This window comes from Ochotona princeps, chromosome 10 (genome assembly GCF_030435755.1).
Source record: "Ochotona princeps isolate mOchPri1 chromosome 10, mOchPri1.hap1, whole genome shotgun sequence".
Lineage (NCBI taxonomy): Eukaryota > Metazoa > Chordata > Mammalia > Lagomorpha > Ochotonidae > Ochotona > Ochotona princeps.
The window spans coordinates 49,639,711-49,660,298 of NC_080841.1; the positions used below are offsets into that span (position 1 = coordinate 49,639,711).

At 35.3% G+C, this 20,588-nt stretch overlaps 1 protein-coding gene across 11 annotated transcripts in view; it reads right to left on the reverse strand.

Moving 5' to 3' along the window:
* Positions 1-792: 792 nt before the first annotated feature.
* The window catches only part of CEP170 (centrosomal protein 170), a 115,866-nt gene continuing 96,070 nt past the window's right edge, over positions 793-20,588 (reverse strand). For 8 of the 11 annotated variants that reach the window (XM_058669405.1, XM_058669400.1, XM_058669404.1 and 5 more), the window contains 6 exons: positions 18,496-18,673; positions 15,935-16,096; positions 10,606-10,694; positions 6,134-6,227; positions 5,221-5,272; positions 793-3,093 (listed from right to left, as the gene is read on the reverse strand). In XM_058669405.1, coding sequence (XP_058525388.1) covers positions 2,804-3,093; positions 5,221-5,272; positions 6,134-6,227; positions 10,606-10,694; positions 15,935-16,096; positions 18,496-18,673 — 865 coding nt within the window. In that variant the 3' untranslated portion in view covers positions 793-2,803. The remainder of the gene's footprint in view (positions 3,094-5,220; positions 5,273-6,133; positions 6,228-10,605; positions 10,695-15,934; positions 16,097-18,495; positions 18,674-20,588) is intronic. The other 3 variants (XM_058669409.1, XM_058669401.1, XM_058669402.1) reach the window with 2 other exon arrangements.

Sequence of the window (20,588 nt, forward strand, 5' to 3'; positions counted from 1 at the left end):
AAGCAAATCCAAGGAAAAATGAAGGTAGCAAAACGACACAAAAATGTTCAAGGTGAAAGATCTGTCTAGGCAATGAAGATTTTTCTCGTGACTGAATGCTGTGGGGCAAGAGAAGAGAAAATGCAAGCTGTGGCCCCGCCTTGGAGCAGGTGGTCCACCCTTCAGCTGTGGTACACTCAAGCAAGGGAGATGCCCTCCTCGGCTGGCAGGACCTTGAAGAATATAAGGGCTGTGGATAAGCAGGAGAAGGAGGGAGCAAGACACAAAAGTACCAGGGGATGAAAAGTTAAAGCTGGCCAAAAACATGTAAACAGTGGCAAAAACTGTATCTGGGTACACAGTTGAACTTTAGGAAAGGGACAGTAATTGAAAGTTTCAAGTGGCCAGGCTGTGAAACTCAGAATGTTGAATTGTATGTACGAAGACATTCAAGATAATCATAAAGAAAGAAATCTAGTCTAAATTAACAGTTCAGAAACTTAAGCTATTCTAGACATTTAAAATTTCAACTCTGTTCCCAAAATATATCACTGTCGTAAAGATTTCTGAAGATAAAAAGTGTCTAAAAATAAAGACCTTATATATACACAATAAAGTTTAAGCCAAGCGAATTATATTTACTATAACTTATTAAGAAACTTTTTCTTTAATTAAAATATATGAGTTCTTACACGATTACGTGTTAGAAGATTCCCCTGTTAAGCCTGGGACAACTGTATATAAAGAGTTAACTTGGCAAATTGATGAAGCATTAGCAAGCCAGATGATAAAATAAATAAAATGTACATTGTATAAAGTTCCAGAAACACTTTATTTAAAAATGGGAGTTGAAAATGCATAACAAAATAACATAAGTAATAAATGTAACAAAAATAAATAAGGAGAATAATGTATTCATACAAAATAAAAATAACATAGTAAAAGGCCAAATGTTTATAACTGAACAAAACTGTGTAACACTTAAACAATAATGTAAGTAGAGCAGATGCTAATGTTTTCCTAAATTCCTTACCTTTCATTTTCCACATGGATATAATCAGTACCCAAACTTTAAATAAAAGGAGGAATGATGGTGACTATTTTGAACAACTTTTCTTCAAATGGATCTACCCTGTATTGTTTCATTCATTTCATCAGAGCATTTATATTTTTTAATTTATGCTTCTTAGGCCCTTTTTAAACTCTATCTTTATAGATAGAATGGGAAATTTACCTTTACAAGGAGGAGAGTTCATTTATTTTGTTTTTAATTAAAAAAAATATGAGATCCATTATATAACAGACTTGTTTTTACATCTCTACAAAAGAAGGTTTGTTGCATCTCTGTTAACTGGTCCAACAGTACAGGGCTTCTTAAATCCTGTAAAGTTTTGACATGTAGTTACTTTGTTTCTTAAAACACATGTGCACAGGATTATTGCTGAAAGGTTGAAGATCATTTCATTACAGTTGCAGTTTCATTTTATAGACTGCTGGAGTCAAGGGGAAAATACAGGTCTAATAATATTTAATTAAGATTCATCCAAATTATAGTGTTCTGGAAACACAAAGATAAATATTTTCTTTTTAGACTTATCCAAAAGTGAACTTACTGGGGGGAAAAAAAGAGCTTACAGAGGATACTTCTCCCAGGCTTCCTGTTCAGTAGCACAGGTCCAAAGCCTTTGTCTTGCAGGGTCCTTAGAAATGTGCTATTCTGAGACATTATTACTGGGTCCTACAGGGAAACACACAGAAGAAATTCATTGCTTGGGAGTCAAACTACCAACTAATCTTATGACTACTGGTCCTCCAAGTGTCCTAATGAAGAAAATTTTAACCTCATGATCATTTCAAGGGATTTTTTTTTTCTTTCCAAATGTCACATATAAACTTGGTAACACAGGACCAATATACATGTTCTTAGCTTTAAAAATATACTCCACCTGAACTATCTGTCTAGTTTAATCTTTCTAGTTATCATTGAACCTAAAATGAGAGACAAAATCTTATGTCCATTAAAAATTTGAAAAAAAGTGCCAAATTCACCTTTTGGAAAGTGGAGTAAAACACTGTGGGATTAAAACAAATACAGTATTATCAACTGACTATGTACAAAGAAGATGGTTAGTCCTTATTGATATATCATTATGTCCACCTACCACTCCCAGTAAATCTTAGTGCAAACATAATAGTTAATCTCCGTAAACCCCAAGACAATTTACGAAACAACAGAGTTATATAAATCACAGCTATGTTGGAAAATTTTAGGACACAGAATGATTCTTGTGAAAGGTCTGCTTTACTGTGGCGAGTATTATGTCACTGTGTCCAGTGATAATGAGTACTAATATAAATCCTATTATTAAGAAGCAAATACAATGGTTTAACAAATCTGTACAGATGAAGTGGAAGTCCATTTCAAGGAGCAGCTTGGCACAGGAGACTTGGGGGTTCAGAAATGGTGGATAGTTTTTAGTTTGTCTGTAGGTCACAGCATGGCTTAAAAGAAAGACAAAGGTCTATGAAGGGAAAGGATACAATGACATAACACCATTTTGAATATCATAAAACTACAGAAGGTGAAACTGAACAGTCTGCTTTCTCCTATGTGTGCATCAAATGGGTATTTAAATGGTTTGAAAAGATTGATATGGCATCACGCTATAGGTAAAAAATAAATAAATAAAATTAAGAAGACAGGGATAACAAATTGTAGTTTCACCAAGCTGTCTTGTTTTGTGTAAGTCAACACTACACTGCTTCCAATTTCCTAGTCAATCCACAGGTCATTTTTTTTTTTTTTTTAACAATCAAGAGAAAGTCATTCCTGTACTGTAACATCTTCCTCTTCCCCATCAGGGTTGAACCTGTTGAAATGTATACTGAAGTCAGCCTCAGATTCGGCATTCTCAAATTCTGCTGAAGCTGACATAGCAGCAGGATGAACAGCCCTAGCTTCTGGTTGGCAAAGTGTTGGTGTCTGACCGGGGCTGCTGTGGTTGTTCACAGGACTGGTTTTCTGTTTTGGTGGAGATGGCAAGATGGCATTGGGAAATCCCATGTTATTCAGAGCCTCCAAAGTTCCATCCGGGTCAATCATAGCATTGATTGCTGGAGAAAACAAAAAGAAAGAGGAGTGCAATTAAAATCTAAAAGGCATAGGACATAGTTTTAAACCATGCAGTTAAATTTGAATATGAACTTTAGGTAGTTTGGATAGTTCAATTAACAGTGTGTTTGTGTGATTTTAAATGAATCCAATCTTTCCAATACTGTACTCAAAATCTCACTCTTAATAATTCTATGACTGATTGTATATTAAACAATCTCAAATACCTGGTCTTATAAGTCATTTGTGGGCATTTTTGAGATTAAGACTAGTATGTGGAACTCCAGAAACACAATTTTTAAAAAAAACTGATTTTCATTATTATGAGGAGATAGTAAAAAAATGTTAGTTGCTATTTTTAATAAACACCCCTTATCCTATTAACCAATCAAAGAATTGTGGGTTAACAGCTAAGACAACGTTCAGAGTATCCTGGAGGCTGGGGAGGCCAGAGAAACATTAGCATGCTTTAAATATATTGTAACATGTTGTCATAGACCCTGGGAGAGTCTAGGGTATCCACTGTATTTGTGCACCACCGACCTATGATGGTCCGTGTCTCAGTAATATCCAGGGGCAGTCCCAGCAGGCTGAACATACATTGCCATGACAATGAAAGGAACCAGTTGCAGTTCAGCTTTCAATATAAAATTTCTTTGAGCAGGAAAGTTCTCAGTGATTTTCACCTTGCTATTGGACAAAGTAGGGAGTTGGCAGAAGGAGGCACTATAGATCCAACAATCACTTAAAAATATACCCTTATTCTACCAGCTCACAAATTGTGTTAGCAAGCAACTTCTGCTTGAGAGATACATAACCCTTAGATATGCAGTACTGAATAAAGGTTAAGGATTAGGCAGTACTTGCATAGTACGCCTATGATTATTCAACAAAGACTGAGAGGAATTAACAGTTGACTCAGTCCTACTTACTGGGCCAAGATACACACAATCATTTATACATGACCTGGATTTCCCAGGAACCAAACCAAAGTCTGTCAAGTTGAGGTGGCAAAATTCAGGAGCCAAACAAAGGCTGCTTCATTTTCTTCTCCTTCTGGTCCCCAAAGCTAAGATACACTCCTTTCTTGTGGTCCAAGCAACTATTATTTGTCATAGAATATATGTACATCTGAGGTCACACCACCAGTTTAAGAACTGTCAAATTAAATAATACTAATTATCAAAGATTTTAAACTATATATATACTTCCTAATTTTATATTATTTATAATCATTATAATTAGTTTATAGCACCTAGCTTATTATTATCAATTACAAACACTAAATATTTTTAAGTTTTTATATCAGGTTTGTATAATTTTATTTTCATAAGAAATCTGAGGGGATGGAGTTGTAGCACAATGCCAGTATCCTACATGAGAGCCTGTCTGAGTCTTGGCTGCTCAATTTCTAATCCAGCTCCTTGGTTAACGTACCAGGGAAAGTATCAGAAAATGGTCCATTTAGAGCACTGGGAAACAAAGACGCATGCAGTACACATCTCTACTCCTGAACAAAAGTAGACCCCAATAAAACTGTCATATATACCTTGACAACAAAATGCTAGACTCTACCACTGCTTATATCTACAATGTCATGACACACGTAAAAAGAATGCTGGAGTAGAGACTCCAGCTGAAGGACTTTATTACTGTAAAATACAGGGAACAGTGGGGCAGGGAGAAGGGAGGTGATGAGGGGGGAAAATGAGGGAAAGGGAAGCATCCCTACACATACAAACCATAAAATGGAAAACAATTTTAAACAATTATTTCAAAAAAGAAAGAAAATGGTCCATGTGCTTGGGTTTCTGCAACCTCCCTGAGACCCCAAGTTCTTGGCCCTTTAACCTGGCCCAGTTCCAGCCATTACAGTCATTTTGGGAAGGGAACAGCAGATAGAAGCTATGTCTTTTCCTCCCTTTCTATCTCCCACTCTGTCTGTAACTTCCTCAAATATATAAATAAATCTTACAAAAAAATAAGTGGTTTATGTACACTGAAAGTATATTCATACTTTTCACATGTCATTATAGTTAATAAAATAAAATGAATATTGTGAGGAATACCCATAAAATGTAGCTATTATAAAATGCCAACTCTCTGTACCAGTTCAGTAGAAAATTTACCTTGTAGCTGCTTTTCAACTCTTTTCAGCTCCTGTAAAATTGAAGAAATTTCCTGCAGGGAAAACAATAACAAAAATTAGCTTGCTTTAGAACATTTTCATTTGATAAAAAATGAATCCTACTTTCATCTTATTTGGGCATTTAACATTACCTACGTGATACTGTATTTTTTTTAAAGCAGCATGGTATGAAATTCTGACAATCAGTGAATAAGACTTAAATTTTAAAAACCACTAATAATGAAACTGAGTAACTTTTTAAAATGATAATGATGGCATAGTAACAGGTTATCTGCTGTAGGATAGCAGCACTAATCCACACACTGCAAAAAGAGAAATGAATGGGATTTGGATATAGTCCGTGCACGATCCCAAGCCCAGACACTCTGAGGAATGATATAGTGTGGGGACCCGAAAATCCAAAACCTCTAAGATATGGAATGCTGCATTTCAGATAAGGGATATTCAACCTGCACAATATGCAGACTCTGGAATGTCGATAGTGATCAATATTGCAATAACTTTGAAACACTGAGCATTTTCTTTTTAAAGGTATATAAACTGCAATCTTAATATGCTAGGATTACATTCCAACAACGCAAATTTTTACAAACTCTTTAAAAAGAGGACAAGCTCTGTAGTAAGTAAATGCAACAATTCATGTCAACTTAATATCTAAGCTCAGCTGTTACTGCAAAATTGAGAAGTATTCCATAAGCAGAGCAACTTGGAAACGACCAACATTTGGGACTCCTGTTAGATCAGCTTAAAGTAGAACAATTTTCCGAATCTGTGCATTTATCTATTCTCTTACAACAGTATATCAACAAACAGATTAAAAAGAAATGTTATCTTTTCCTTTACGCAAAGTTCTGTTATTAAATAATTAATCTTCAAAAAAAAAATCCTCATACCATGCTTGAGGTTTTCACAATAGGGACTTCACTTTCAGCTCTTAACTTGCTTTCTATTTCATCCCAATTCCGATCTTTGTCCTTAAATAATATTCTACAAAATGTAAAAAATAAGCATTTTACTTTTCACATTTTAAAACTTCCTATATTTTGTTAATGATAGCACCAAAAACAATGCATCTTTTCAAAGCTACACAAGGAGAAAGAACCACTACATGAATTAAAATTAAATACTGTGCCAGTATTATTAATGATTTAAGTATGTGAGAGATCTGTATTTAAAAAGTAACAGGCATTAATACACTAATATATAAACCCTTTAACGCTTCTCATTTTTTTTATACTAATATAAAACAAACATACATGCTGATATAATCCCACAACTGTACCTAATATTTGCAATTAATACTATAACTGTCTCTTGCAAAGAAAATGCAACTTCTTGATGGAATACAAGCAGCATAGGCATTCTGAGGTGAAAATAGGCTGAATTAACTAGGAACAATTATTTTTTTAAGACTTGTGAAATAGGCTAAGCACCTAACTGAACAAAAGGTGAATATTCTTTTAAAGATTGCAAATTGGCAGTACCTAGTGCGCTTTTATTTATTTATTTAAATTTATTTTATTTTTTGTTTGAAAGGCAGAGTTATAGAGAGATGGACAGACTGAGAGAAAGATCTTCCATCCGTTGGTTCAATCCCCAATTGGCCACATGGCTATAGCTGGGTCACAATGAAACCAGGAGCCATAAGCCAACAGCTTCTTCTGGATCTCCCACAAGATAGAGGGGCCAAAGCATTTGAGCCAGCTTGTGATGCCATCCCAGGCCATAATAAAAGAGCTTGATCAGAAGTGGAGCAGTCGGGACACGAACTTGAACCCATATGGGATGTTGGTGCTGCAGGTGGTTGCTTAGCTTACTATACAACAGCACTGGTCTCTGGTTTTCTTTTAAAACTTTAATTCACATTAGTGAAATTGTACCAACTAAGATATTAAAAATTAGATTATAATCTTTTCATTGAAACTGCCCATAAATTATTGGTAAGAAATTACCCATGATATATTCTAAATTAGAAGCCAAATTCAATATTCTTAACTTGCAAATTATCACAAAATTTTTATTTGTCTTTCACATGTGATGCACTCTCTAACACTCTGGAATCTAGGAGACATGATTCAGTAGTTTTAGAAATACTTGCTGCCTTTTGGTTTTCTTTTAAATTCTTTCATTGAGTCATCTGGAAATCTACTTTAACTGCTTTACGTAAACAATGACAGAGTACTTCATTAAGGGAGTGAATTAAAACTACTGGAAGTTGTTTAGTATTTAAGAAGCAAACTAAGTGAATATTCTTACAGGTATTTCCTTACAGTGTCAATATACTAGATTCATCTTACTTTTTAAAGATACATAATTTAAAAACATCTTACTTAGAAACAGTTATCAAGATCATATCAAGCCTAGAATAATTTCAATTACAAATAGCTACACTAAAGGCAGCAATAATGTAAATAGAATCAGGGATGAAGGTAAGTGAAACAAGCTAGTCAAAGACAAATAGTGCACGTTCTCTTTTACATGAGGCAGAAAAAAAAAAAAAAAAAACTCCTTGATCTGAACACAGTGGTTACCAAAGGCTGGAAGGGGTGGAGAGAGAAGTTAAATAATAGGTTCCAAATTAGAATCAGACTGAAGGAATAAATTCTTAGTGTTACACATCAGTGAGAAACAGTAGTTCACAATATCCTGGTACATGCTGTATGATCAAGAAGACAAAAGAAACTCCAAACTTCCAATGATAAAGTACTGCTAAAGTGGAATTGCTAATTATTCTGTTCTGATCAGTACAAGTTGTATACATGGGTTGAAATCTCACAGCGAAGCAAAAATATATACAATTATTGCTAATAAAAATTTTTAAAGATGGTCTTATTAAATACTCAGAGGTCAAAAGACTAAACATTCCTCACCATTTTCCTGTTATCCGAATCACTACAGTATTAAAAATTTGCTTATGAAAATTATTATGGTTTTTGTGGGAGAGTTCTTGCAACATTAGGACTGGTAAAAGAAATAATAGCTCTTCGGATCCACGGGGCCACATCCAGGATTGAATCAATCACTAATTAAAATGTTTTGAAAAATGGTGAACATGTCTAGACTTTCTCCCTGGTCATTCTTTCCTAAACAATATGCTATAATAATGATTTATAGAGCATCTACCTTAAATGAGGTGGTATGAGCAACCTAGAGGTGATTTCTTTTATTGTTTTTTTGATACAATTTAGTTGGCAGTGGGCTCTCCTCCCCCTCTTCTAAATTCTCTCCCCTCCACTCTTTTCTCTCCTCTAGGTTCATAATGTGTGACCATCATGAATTTTTCCAAGTCCATCATGCTTCCTCTGGAGTGTCTCCCAGCCATGTAGAAGACTAACATTTCGTTTTAAGTTAATTCTTGTATCCTGAGGCCCTAATGTAGGTACAGTGAGGATTAGGTCTTTGTTGTTTATGGGCAGTACCAATAACAGTGACAGAGGGGACACTGACTCTCTGAGGTGATTATAAACAATCAACCTCTTGTGGATGGTTGATTAATTAATTACATCACAAGTTCTTGTTACATTAGGTACAGGTAAGTGTGAAGTAACACTGATTAACACAGAGTAAGACTCACATATGATATTAACCTAGAGGTGATCTAAAATAAACAGGAAGACGTGTATATGTTACTTGCAAATACACATTCTATGAGAGACTTGTGCATCTGCATAATTTGGTATTTCTTCTACATAGAATAAAATAAGAACTCTGAAACACAGCAGTTCTTGTACAAACATTTAAAATTTAATCCATAAGAAGAACTGAAAGAGCTTAAATATTCATTCCTTTAGATTGAGCCCAGTAGACATTTATATTTGTAATTTCCGGCACAGAGTTTTAGAGACTAGCTGTTCTTCAAATTACCCTGGAGCTTCCCATGCAGAAAGTCCAGGCCTCTATCATTTATATTTGAAGATGAAAAATTATGCCTACCTTTGAATAAAATATTCCCTTTTCCCCCTAAGCCTTTTTTAGTCATCCTACAGAGAAGTGATCCTGACTGCCGGTGGCGGTCCTCTAACCTCACACATGACCTTGTGTGCCTCACTTGGTTGCACATGTGCCTCATCTTGTTAACCAGATAGGAGACAATAATAGACACATTTTTTATTCTCCTTATTCTATAAAGGCTGCCATGGTTTATTACACACTGCAAAACTCAACACTCAAACTGAAGGCAAACATTCTGTTTAAACATTACTCTACTCAAGTATTTTCACGCATTTAAATTTTTTCTAAGTTCTGTGAATTTTGAGATAATAATTATTTAATCAACGTCCTCAGCTGGTCATTCTTTTTCAAAGTAGCAAAATGAGGAGAGACTCAGTTATATTTTTAGGAATATAAAGACATGATGTCAAGATACAGGAAGAAAGTCCAATCCTTTTCTACAGGTCATGTAAAATTTAGCTATCTAGATAAGCCTTCTAAGTTTCCTTCTAATTTTGACTGAAAGATGATATAACCTGCTTTTTAGTAACTGAAACCATTTTAAGATGGCATTTTAAAAGCATAACATAATATATATTTTAAATACTTTTGAAACAACATTTGAAAAAATTAACTTAATGGCTTCTTTTGAATAATGTAATTGCATTACAATTTCATTTTTAAAAACTTATGTTTTTTATTTATTTGAGGGGCAAGAAAATAGAGCGAGCGAGAGAGTACACATGTGTGAGACAGCTCTGATCTTCTGGTTCACCATCCCAGTGGATACAATGCAATGGTTAAGGCTGAACTGAAGCCGGAGCCAGGAGATAGGAAGAATAGTCACACTGATGCCTCCCAGGTTGGGCACTGACAGGAAGCTGGGATCAGAAGCCAGAGCCAGGAATCCAAGAGAAGGCATGCCAGTGGGGGATGGAAGCCTCCTTAGCCACCAGGCTACATACTTTCAATGTCTTTGATGTCAATGACTTTCAATGTCAACATATAGAAATAAGTACTTTTTAACGCAAAACTAAAAATGAAGCTTATACTGCATTTTCATTTGCAAGGAGCTGCTCAATCAGTTGATTGATAGAAGAGCTTCATATTGTTCACTTTGCTAGAATTTGAGGTCTTCTAAAAGAAGCCCTAAAAGTCTCTTAACTTCAAATATTATTTCACAGACAAGCAAAAACATATATGGCTAATAATAAATTTAATCCAAGCAATTATAGCTATTTATTCTCAATTATAAAGAGTCGATTGCCCAGCATGCATGTTTAGCATATAGTTATTACCTTTAAAAAGTAAAGAGCAAAGCAGTGGCAGCCATCAGATTCAGTTTCACTGACTTCTCTGGTTTCTAAAAGCTGTGATAGCAGGCTTGGAAAAGAGGAACAGATGGCTGTTCACATAGGCAAGGGGTCATAAATACCTGATCTTTCCGGCTGTTTGATCTATCGATTGTCTTATTTTCCTAGAGAACTGAAAGACAGACGACAGCAACAGATTGTCTCCCATGACCTGCAACATCCAAACAAAAATGTAGATGTTGAAATATTACCAGAACATTAGCACAGTATAGTGGCATTTAGAAGCATTTGGCATTCGTGTTGATTATAACTAAAAATTAAAAGGGAAGATAAGTACCACATTTATTTTATTTTTAATAGATTTAGTTCTGATAATGTTTACATGGTTGAGGAGGATGTATGTCTGTGTAAGCCATGGATTAGGATGTGAATGGTTGAGGAATGGGGTAAAGTTCAGACAACTGTTTCCAATCTTCCCATTCTTCCTGTTTTGGGGAAAGGCAAGAGAGAGAGAGGAGAAGAGAGCCACTCCCTGTAGCTTAACCACACCAGTCAAGGACGTGGGATGGCCACTCAATGTCATTCTGGGGTCCCTGATGTGGAGCCTATTCTGAGGGTACTGATAAGCACAAAACTTATTACTTATTATTTCACAAAATACAAAAACAAAGATGTAAATAATGTTTGTTCTCTAAGACAGAATCTAGTGGAAAACACAAAATTTTAAAACCTACTTAAGCTGGGCATTGGTACTACTCCATTTGAGATTCATGGCTAAAACAAGGGATTAGCAAATTTCTCTAAGAACTACAGTGAAATTGTACGCTAAAAAGCTTCTGTACAGCAAAGGAAACTATTAACAAAGTGAAGAAGCAACCAACAGAATGGGTTTTGCACACTACATAATCAATATGGCTATAATATTAAGGATTTATAAAGAGCTTCAGAAACTCAACTGCAAACCCCATGGAGAAATGGGTAAGGGAAAAGAACATTTTTCAAAAGAATAAATTCAAATGGCTAATAGACATGAAAAACTATTCAGGCTCCCAGTAGTCAGGAAATATAAATGAAAACAACATTGAGGTTTCACCTAACTCCAGTGAGATTGGCCTACATTGTGGGAGTGCAGGCTAGTAGTACAATCACTATGGAAATCAGAAAGCAGAGTGCTATGAGAACTGAAAATTGATCTGTCATATGACCCAGCTATCCTACTTCTATGAATATATTCAAAGGAAATGAAATATGAATCTGAGAAAGGGATCTGTAATCCTATATTTGTAGCAGCACAATTTGCAATAGCAAAGACATGCAAAGAACCCAGATGCTTGTCAAAACAGGAGTGGATAAAGAAACAGATACATCAGAGAATCAAGATGGCAGAATAGGGTAGGGACATGTTTAAACAGATGGACAATCATTAGCCAGAGTTAAGCAGAGGACACATTCCAGGAGATAGGAGAGGACAGGTCAATGGCAGAGGGACACCTGGAAACTAATGGACATGGGAAAGCAGTGGAGACAATGGTGTGTTGTTGCAATGACCAGATACTCCAGCAGCTTTCAGTAAGCTGCCGTCTGCAATCCACCAGTGGCCAGAGCTCTACCAGCAAGCAGGTGGGAAAGGAGGTTCATGGGGAGCTCAGCAGGTGAGCCCACGAAAAGGAACTGCTATCTGGCTGATTTGTTTGATTTGACCAGGAGCATAGGGGGGGCAGCAGACACCAAACAGGTGGTGCTGGAACAGGGTGGATTTCACAGCCATGAACCCCACCAAAGCCACATCGGGTGCCACATTTTACCTAGAGAGGCAAAGGCTCTGGGACAGGACTGTACAGGCACTAAGCTGGGAATGAACTCATTTCTGGCTCAGTGCATTGCACCAACGTGGTATTTTACAGGGTCCACCCAAAATAGGTCCAGGTGGACCTTAGACCTAATGGCCAGCAGAGAAAACACTTCATGAATGGCTCATCAGGTGCCATTTTGTACAGGGTGGCAAAGGCTACGAGACTGCAAGGACAACATGAGCTTGTGTTTATACTGGGAGCGAACCCACTTTCAGTTTAGTGCATTGCACTGGTCCCACAGGGAAAATAATATGGACTTTGGTATCCTATGGGTCAAAACAAATCCATGTGGCCCTCAGACCTAATGGCCAACAGGTTCTGGCAAGATCACCACCACCAATAACCTATTTAGGACAACTGGTGTCTCCCTAATCCTGGGAACTGCTTGAACTGGAAGTGGGAGAAGGTTGTACAGACAACGGTGCAGTCTCAGTAAGTTATCACAGTAGGTGGAAAGTGGTGAGGTAGGAGCTGGGGCTATGGAGACTGCGGTGAAAGCCTAACACAAGGGACCAGACCTGGAACTAGCTGGAGGGAGTGGCACAAGTGACTGCAAACAAAGAACTGGGTACCAAACGCAATAGGTAAAATTCAACAGTAGGCCTGTGGGTGCCACAGCTTAGAAACCTGTCCTAAGGAGAAGAATCTGTTAAACAGAAGTAGAATGATTAAGACCAAGAGACAAAGTGACAATGAATTGTTACTGAAGATTCCCCTGCAAAGGAGCAAGCTCAGAGTTAACTGAGGAATACATTAATAAAATGGGGAACACAGAATTTATAAAGCTCATGAAAAAGCTTCTTATCAACAACAAGCAGCATATATAAGAGATCAAGGAATTAGAGAAATATGTCACCCAGGAAATAGCAACAATGAAACAAAATCAAGCTGAATTATTAGAAATGAAGGATGCAATAAAGCAAAATAAAAATTCAGGGAAAAATCTCAATAATAGAATGAATGAGATAGAAGAAAGAATCTCAGAATTGGAAGATATTTCTTGTCACCAGGAAGAAACAATCAGAAAACTGGAAGCAGAGCTGGGTCAAGTTAAAAGTATTCAAGAATTAAGAAACACTCTTCCTCTCTGTCTTTCCTTCTCTCTGTATATCTGACTTTCCAATAAAATATAATAAATAAATCTTTTATAAAAGGGCCCAGCGCAGTAGCCTGGCAGCTTAAGTCCTCGTCTTGAACGTACTGGAATCTCATATGGACACCAGTTCGTGTCCCAGAAGCCCCACTTCCCATCCAGCTCCATGCTAGTGGCCTGGGAAGGCAGTTGAGGACGGCCCATAGCCTTGGGACTCTGCATAAAAATACACGAATTAAAAATTATATTTATTTGATAGAAAGGCCCATTCACTGACTCAACAACTCATTTACTAGTACCTCACTATATTTTCATTTTTAAATATTGATGACAAAGAAGCATCTAATAACCTTTTTGAGCTTATTTTTGTCATTTAATGCTATATTGCTAAATTCCATTTATACAGTTGCATATCAACATAGTTCCCGCATATCAACAGAGCTACTGTGCTGAGCCCAGGTGGTTTTTTTTTTTTTTGATCCAGTTTACTAATATAGTGTAAACTATATTTATTCAACTGATGAAAATATCAGTTTGAATAATCACTTTTTATGCCTATATAAATGCTTATGTTTCTGAGTATTTGCTTGTTAACAATGCAACTATAGTAGCATCTTTTATGGACGGTTTTATTTTCTGTGTTCCCAGCTATCTGCAGTCATCCATGTCCAAAAATATTAAAAGCAATATTCCAGAAAGAAACAGTTCAAACATATGTAATTCTGAGTAGTGTGATGACATCTCATGTAGTCTGGATCATTCCTTTGTTCAGTGTATCTACAACTGTATATGCTATCTGTCCATTAGTCAGTTATCAGATCAATTGTCACAGAATCACAGTGCATGTACACAAGCAACTCTTAGACAGCAGCCTAATGTTAGGTTGCAATGCCTACATCACTCACCTCGTTACACTTCATCACACACGTGACGTTATTCCATTCTGGATAACAGAAATTATTCCATTCTCAAATAATAACAGAAGCATGACATCTTCAATAAGCCAATTACTCTTTTTCAAAGTATGTTTCAAAAGTATTTCCTTTATAAACTAGAGGTTCATCCACACAGATTTTATTTTCAAAATTCAAAATATGTAATTATTTTAAATTCATTTCTTCTATGGATACTACTTTCGCCAAATGAAAAACAGATTGGTAAATAGAAAAAACTGAGCTACATAAATGGACAAGGAATTCATTTTTCTCACATTGCTTTACCAGTGTAAAATATGTTTCTTTTTCTTTTTAGTTTCCACCTTACATCCTTAAAGGTTAAGTATAGCATAATAAAATATTTTGCAATAGAGAGGAATACAGGGAGCGGGAGGAAGGGAAGAAGGAAGAGAGAAATAGCCATCTAATTTTCATTATAGTGCAGTGCCATAAATGTTCCATTTTATTGTTACTGCTGCTAATTACTTGTTGTGGCTAATTCAGAAACCAAGTTTTATTATAAATATGTACACCTAGGACAAAACTATGCAAGGGGTCTTTAAGAGATCCTTGGAGAATACATGTTATGTAAAAAGTCATGCATGGATTCTAAAGGGTTTTTTTTTTTGAACCAAAATAAATATGCCTTTTAATCCCATTTTTCCACAAACACTTTGAAGCTCCCCTATATCCATCCAGGGTTGGTATTATCGATTGTTTCAAGTATCCACCATAGGTCTTAGATATATTCCCCTCAGATAAGTAGGTTCTGCTGTATAATTACCTTTATGAAAACTTTCTGTTGTTGATGGATAGACTGTATCTCATAAACACACTAGCAGGGAAAGTGCTTGATCATGGTTTTGGTTTTTTGTTTTTGTTTTTTTGGTTCAATACTAGGAGATGATGTCAAATTGTTTTTCAGAATGAAAGTTAACCAAAATTAGCAACATGTAAGAAATCCTGTGTACTCACTTTCTCTCCAATGCTGAATATTAAAAATTCCTGGCCACCAACTCTACAATTATTAAATCATCTCACTTAAGTCTTGAAATGATTATTCTGAATATTAATAAAGTGGAACATTATGTCATATTATACAGGTCTTAGGTATTTTCTGTTTGGTAAAATACTGTTTGTTTTTCAAAGATTTTTTTCTATTGGTACGTTTTTCTCTGATTAGAAGCATTTCTTTATGTGTTCTACATACTAACTATGGGCTTTCCAAAAGTTAGTAACTATATATTTTTTTTGGTATAACAAAGTATTTTTTGATAGAACTCCTTACTTACTATCATCTTTTAGAATCAAAACATTTTGTGTCCTTTAAGAAATTATTCCTTACCTTAATGGTGAAAGCTACTCATATATTTCTTACTAAACGTATCACATCTTTGCTTATTGCTTTTTATGAACAACATTCATTTGGAGTTAATTATTTGTATACGTGTGATGTTGAGAAGTTTCATCTTATCTCCATAAGGCTAGACACTCTTTCCCTAGCCCTACTGACTGAATAGTTTCTCCTTTTCCCTCGTGCGACATTTGTGAATGTTTGTGGTTTACTTACTTCATCTCGGCTCCAGGTTCTCCGTCTTGTAATTGTTAAGTGATCAGGGGGCTCTGCAGGCTGAGCCACAGACCGGCCGTTGTTTCCTTCTGGTGTTTTAGAGTTAACTACTGGAGGGATCTTTCGGAAGTTGAGGCTTTCATCAAACACACGGTCAACCAACTAGTAGGACAAAAGCAAATCATTATGAGAAACAGAGTAATTGGAAAAGCTGTCCATTTGAAATTACAGTTTTCAAGATTAGACAGAAGTTATTGCATTCTCAAGTAGTAATAGAAGCATGACATCTTCAATAAACCAATTACTCTTTTTCAAAATATGTTTCAAAGGTATTTCCTTAATAGGCTAGATGTTCATCTATATAGACTTTATTTTCAAAATTCAAAATATGCAATTATTTAAAATTCGTTTCTGCTATGGATACTGCTTTTGCCAAATTAAAAGCAGATTGTTAAATAGAAAAAACTGAGCCACGTAAATGGACGATGAGTTCATTTTTCTCACATTGCTTTACGAGTGTAAAATATATTTTTTTCTTTTTTTAGTTCCTATCATGTTTTTCCTTCCCATATCCAGGTGCCAAATTTCTTCACAACATATATTAATCACAAATTTCAAATAAGTTTACAAAAGAAAAAAATTTAAATCCAGAAAATACGTACAAAAAAGTCTTAGGAAACTATAATAGTGCTACAGAAATCACATTAGTAAAAAATGATATACTGCCATCTACAGTGCAAATTACATACAACACTAAGTAACTTGAGTTTACTGAAGAGGGAATAAAGTCTAGTACAACATTTGGGAATAAAATAAAAAAGGAAAAATGGAAGTCTATTCAATGAAATGTTTGAGTAATTTTACTGAGAGAAAATGTATAATCATGTTAGAAAAATTTTGTTAGAAATCTGAGAAAAATAATATAATTTTAAATGTACCAGAAGAATTGTGTATGTCTTGCCACCAAAGATCTTATTGTTTTTCACCAATAAGGATAATTTCGTATACAATCACAATTGATCAATGTGGTAACAAAACGCTACACAGACTGATGAAATATCATTTATTAAATTAGACACACATGAAGGAAAAACAAATGAACATTAACAACGGACTAAAGAAGGAAATGTAACAGAAAGCACATTTTAGAATTAAATCTTCAAAAAGGCTAGCCATTTTGGCTACTATTTAGAACACTAGATTATAAAAATAACATAGTGCAAAAAAATAACTAATATTGCAGGCTGGCAAACTTCTTATGTAAAGAGATAAATAAGAAATATTTTAAGCCTTACAGCCAGAGACTGCATCTCAATTACTCAGTTCCGTCACAGCAGCACTGAAGTAGTTATGGTGATAGTTAACCACAAGAGTGTGGCTGTGTTCTGATAAAAGAATGACACTAAAATCTGGATTTTATATAATTTTCAAATAATAGATCATGGTGATGAGGATGATGATGATTTTACTCTTTAAAAATGCAAAACTCATTCTTAGCTTTCAGGCCTCTTAAAAACAGGCAGTTAGGGCAGAGTCCAGCCAATTCCCAAACTATAGAAACTCATTTTAAATAACAATTCTTTGCTTGCTTTTCCTTCCAAAATCATAACATCTGCCATGGCAGAGAGTACAGTTAGTTCTCTGCATCCAAGGATTCAACCAACCACACACTGAAACCGGTCATCTGTACTGAACAGACACTTTTTTCCTACCATTATTACCAAACACCACAATTAACTACTATTCACAAGGCATTTCATCGTGGTAGATATCATATATAATCTAAGCATGGTTTGAAGTGTGCAAGAGGATATGCACAGATTATATGTAAATATTATCCCATTTTATATAAAAGCTTGAGTATCCTCAGATTTGTTCTTGGTTGGGTATCTGGGAATCATGCTCTATGGATACCCAAGGATGAGTGTACCATTGTTTTTTATATATTAAAGGCACATTCTTTAACAATTTTATACAAATGGTACTACTGAGTTGTACAGTAACAGATACTGTTTAGGGCAGGCAATAACCTACACATGCTAATTTAATGATCATAATTTAAAAGTTTATGACACATAACATTCTGATATTTTATGTATGTATATACATATTATATAATCCAATTTTCAAATACTTTGTATACTGTTTACATGATCCATATTTAAACGACTGAAATTACAGAATTTTTGCCTTTCTTGATTATGAAAATATCTCCTAATTAATAACAATAAAAGTATCTTTTTAATTGGAATATTTTCACAGCCAAACTCTAAGGAAACTTATTCCATTACTTATTGAAGTTTTGTTTGCTTTCAGATATAATTTATACTCACATTGGATCAGAAATTAGCACGCAAAGTTTTTATTTCACAAAACTTTATAGCTTTATGTTCACAGTAGACCAAATGCTAGCCTTTACTCATTTTGTTACAACAACATGAAAGAAATTTGGTAAACAAAAGTTGGCAAATGCAGAGCTGCATGCAAACAGGGAGGATGGACATAACCAAAATAAACGAAGCAAAAAGCTCAAAGCAAAAGAAATCAAGAAAAGAAAGAACCTTATGCATTTCTCCATGAAGATCTCCTACCTCTTCTCTAGTGTCTATGGCAGAGCCAGGGGTGGTGGCAGCAGTGCTTACTGTGGTACTAGGGGCAGTGCCTGAGGAGGTCACTGAATCTATCTCTCCTGCTACATCGTTGATCTCCCGAGCAATGAGAGCAAGATCTTGGCTGATCCTGGCAATGATTTTAGAAAAGAAGTTTAATATCTTACATAACAGGTCCAGAAACAATCATTCACGATTAGCCAGTTACATGAGTTATACATCTAACTAAAGATTTATACTCTGGAATTAATATTCTCTGGAAATGTTATTGAACTATTTTGATACTCAAAGTCTTAGCTTAAATCCAAAAATATTCACGAAACTGAATTCAAAATAATCTATCAGATACTACCTTTAAAATAAACTGTTGCTGCAATGATTAGCATTAATATGGTTTAGGAGTTCTTAAACTTGGAGGTAATGGACAGAATTCAAGGAATCGCCAGGTTTGGAAAAGAAAGAAATGTTACTAACCTCAAACGGATGCTTAGCATTTGTCAATTTTAAGTCCACAAATCAAGGTAGAACTGGCATGTTGGTGATTTGCACCAGCAGAAGCTACATTACAATGACTACAGACATCCTGAAACAGCACTAGGATCATCCTTATTTCAAAAACGCTACAGTCCTAAATTCACAATTGTCATATTAAATATGTTCACAAAGAACTGTGTGTTATTATGTCACTTAAACTATGTTGGTGATTGCATTTCAACATAATTTTTAAGTATTTTGTTCCATGTCATTCTACTTATTTAATATTCATGAATTTCAAAACAGTCTGAGAAGGGTCTCAAAAGCTTCATCACATGGCCAAAGGTGCATATGGGCACCACATGCATTCTGATGCAGCACCTTCTAGTGCACATTTTGTCATTTGAGTCTCACAAAGTTCTTCAAAGATAGGAATTAACTGGTTTCTATTATTGAGGGACATAACATCACTTGCTCTCAACCACAGAACTCAAGTGTAGGCAATGGATGACGAGTCCTCGGTTCAGCATTCACTGCCATAAGGATGCTGTGTTTCTAGTTAAACAGACTGAAGAGCCAGATAATTGAGAAAAAATACATACATTTTTCTTTTAGAATTTTTTTCTTTTTAATCCAAACTTACATTTTTTGACTTATGCAATATTTGAGTCTGAAAGATTCAAGGAATGCAGTATGTGCACAAAAATTTAATGAGCTTTAACAATGAAGCTTAAGGACCAAGAAAAGCAATGTGTGGTCAAATGTAAATTTGAAAGAAATTATAGATATCTAATTCCTCTTTGACAGTAGTAAAATGTACAACAAATGTATACTGAGCACTTATTACATGCCAGTCAATATACTAGGTTCTAAGGACTACAACAAGAAGCAGAAGCAGCTAATCCCTGCCTATGCACCTTAGAGCACCATTATAGCAGTATATAAATAAGCCTTATATTCATCAACTCATTTTGTTGTCACAGCCACCCTGTAAGAGAGGCACATATTAACTTATTTTCTAAATGAGCAAAACAGAGATTAGACTACCGTCCAGTTCACAAACAGTAAATGTCCATTATGTCACGCTACATTTCACATCATTGACTCGATATATATATTCTTTTTTCTAATTTGTTACCTACTTTCGCAATCCTTTGAGACTAGTTCAAGAGTATTTCATTCAAGGGTAAAAAAAAACATTTTTTTTTTTTTGCCAAAGGCCATTTGGATATTTATAACATCATTTTTGAGCTCCACAAAATCAACTACTTAAAAATTAGCCCGCTATTGATTTTCTGAATTTTGGATCCCATCTCCATTTGCCTGGGCACATCCAGGCCAGATGATTTTGCAGGCACTTACTCGGCCTGTGAGATGTCCCCCACCGCTGCCAGGGCACACATCCCAAACCTGATCAGATAAAATATGCACTGTTCCAAAATCCCAGCATGAGAAGACCAACATAATACACCTCAAGAGGAAAATCACACACCTGGCTCCATACAATGTAATAGGTCACAGTCAAAATGAAGGTACACTAAAATATAGCACACAATGTTATACACAGAAAT